The sequence below is a fragment of the Geospiza fortis genome, unplaced genomic scaffold, assembly GCF_000277835.1.
Source record: "Geospiza fortis unplaced genomic scaffold, GeoFor_1.0 scaffold261, whole genome shotgun sequence".
Classification (NCBI taxonomy): domain Eukaryota; kingdom Metazoa; phylum Chordata; class Aves; order Passeriformes; family Thraupidae; genus Geospiza; species Geospiza fortis.
This window is the reverse complement of record NW_005054578.1, coordinates 353303-354048: the sequence shown is the minus strand read 5'-3', so window position 1 is coordinate 354048 and position 746 is coordinate 353303. Positions and strand designations below refer to the sequence as shown.

General features: G+C 63.9%; 1 protein-coding gene across 1 annotated transcript in view; it reads left to right on the top strand.

Moving 5' to 3' along the window:
* Window positions 1-87: 87 nt before the first annotated feature.
* Window positions 88-746, top strand: part of LOC102034485 (probable low-specificity L-threonine aldolase 2) — a 4047-nt gene continuing 3388 nt past the window's right edge. Inside the window, exons 1-2 of the mRNA XM_031064286.1 lie at window positions 88-100; window positions 253-443. Of these exons, the coding sequence (XP_030920146.1) occupies window positions 88-100; window positions 253-443 (204 nt within the window). The remainder of the gene's footprint in view (window positions 101-252; window positions 444-746) is intronic.

Here is a 746-nt window from a genome sequence, read left to right as displayed (position 1 = left end):
TGGGCTGCAGGGGCTGCCCACAGCAGAGCCCTGAGCTGCCCTCCAGCTTTGGGCACACCAGGGCAAACAACCAGCCCATCAGGTGCCATGGGAATGGATGGTGAGTGTCTGGGAAGGCCGTGCTGAGGGGTGCTCCTGCCATCCAGCACTGCCAGGCAGAGAAAGCGGCTCCAAAGGCTGCCCTGCCTTACACAGCCGCCCCAGGTGGAGGGGGGATCCCTGTCCTGGGGCCCCGCGCTGCTGCTCCCCCAGCCCTTCACCTGCGCCGTGACCGGCTGCCCTGCCCGCCCCGCCGCTTACTGGAAGAGGAAGCTGCCGGGAAGGCGGCGTGTGTGGCGGGGCAGCTTTGGGGAGGCTCAGCTGGGCTCAGCAGCCGGCACAGCTCAGCTGTCCGTGCTCCCAGGTCCAGGGCCAGTAACGGGAAGCGTCTGCTCTCAGTGACGGTAAATCAGATCGGGGAGATTAGAGGCCTTTTTGCCTAATCATGAGCAGCTTGAAGTTGGAGGACAAGTTCCTGGAACAAAGAGGAAATGGAGGCAGTAAATAAAGAAAAACTGTTAACATGTGGCCCTGCGTGTGAAAAACGTCTCATGAAGGACTGTTTATGGCTCGCTCATCGGCGGGCTGACAGCGCGGGGGGCGATACTGAGGGAGGGGGCTCATGGACAGGGGCACAGCCAGGGCCATGGGCAGAGCGGGCACCAGCGGGGCGGCTGCAGGGGGCTCAGGATAGGGGGCCCGGGGCG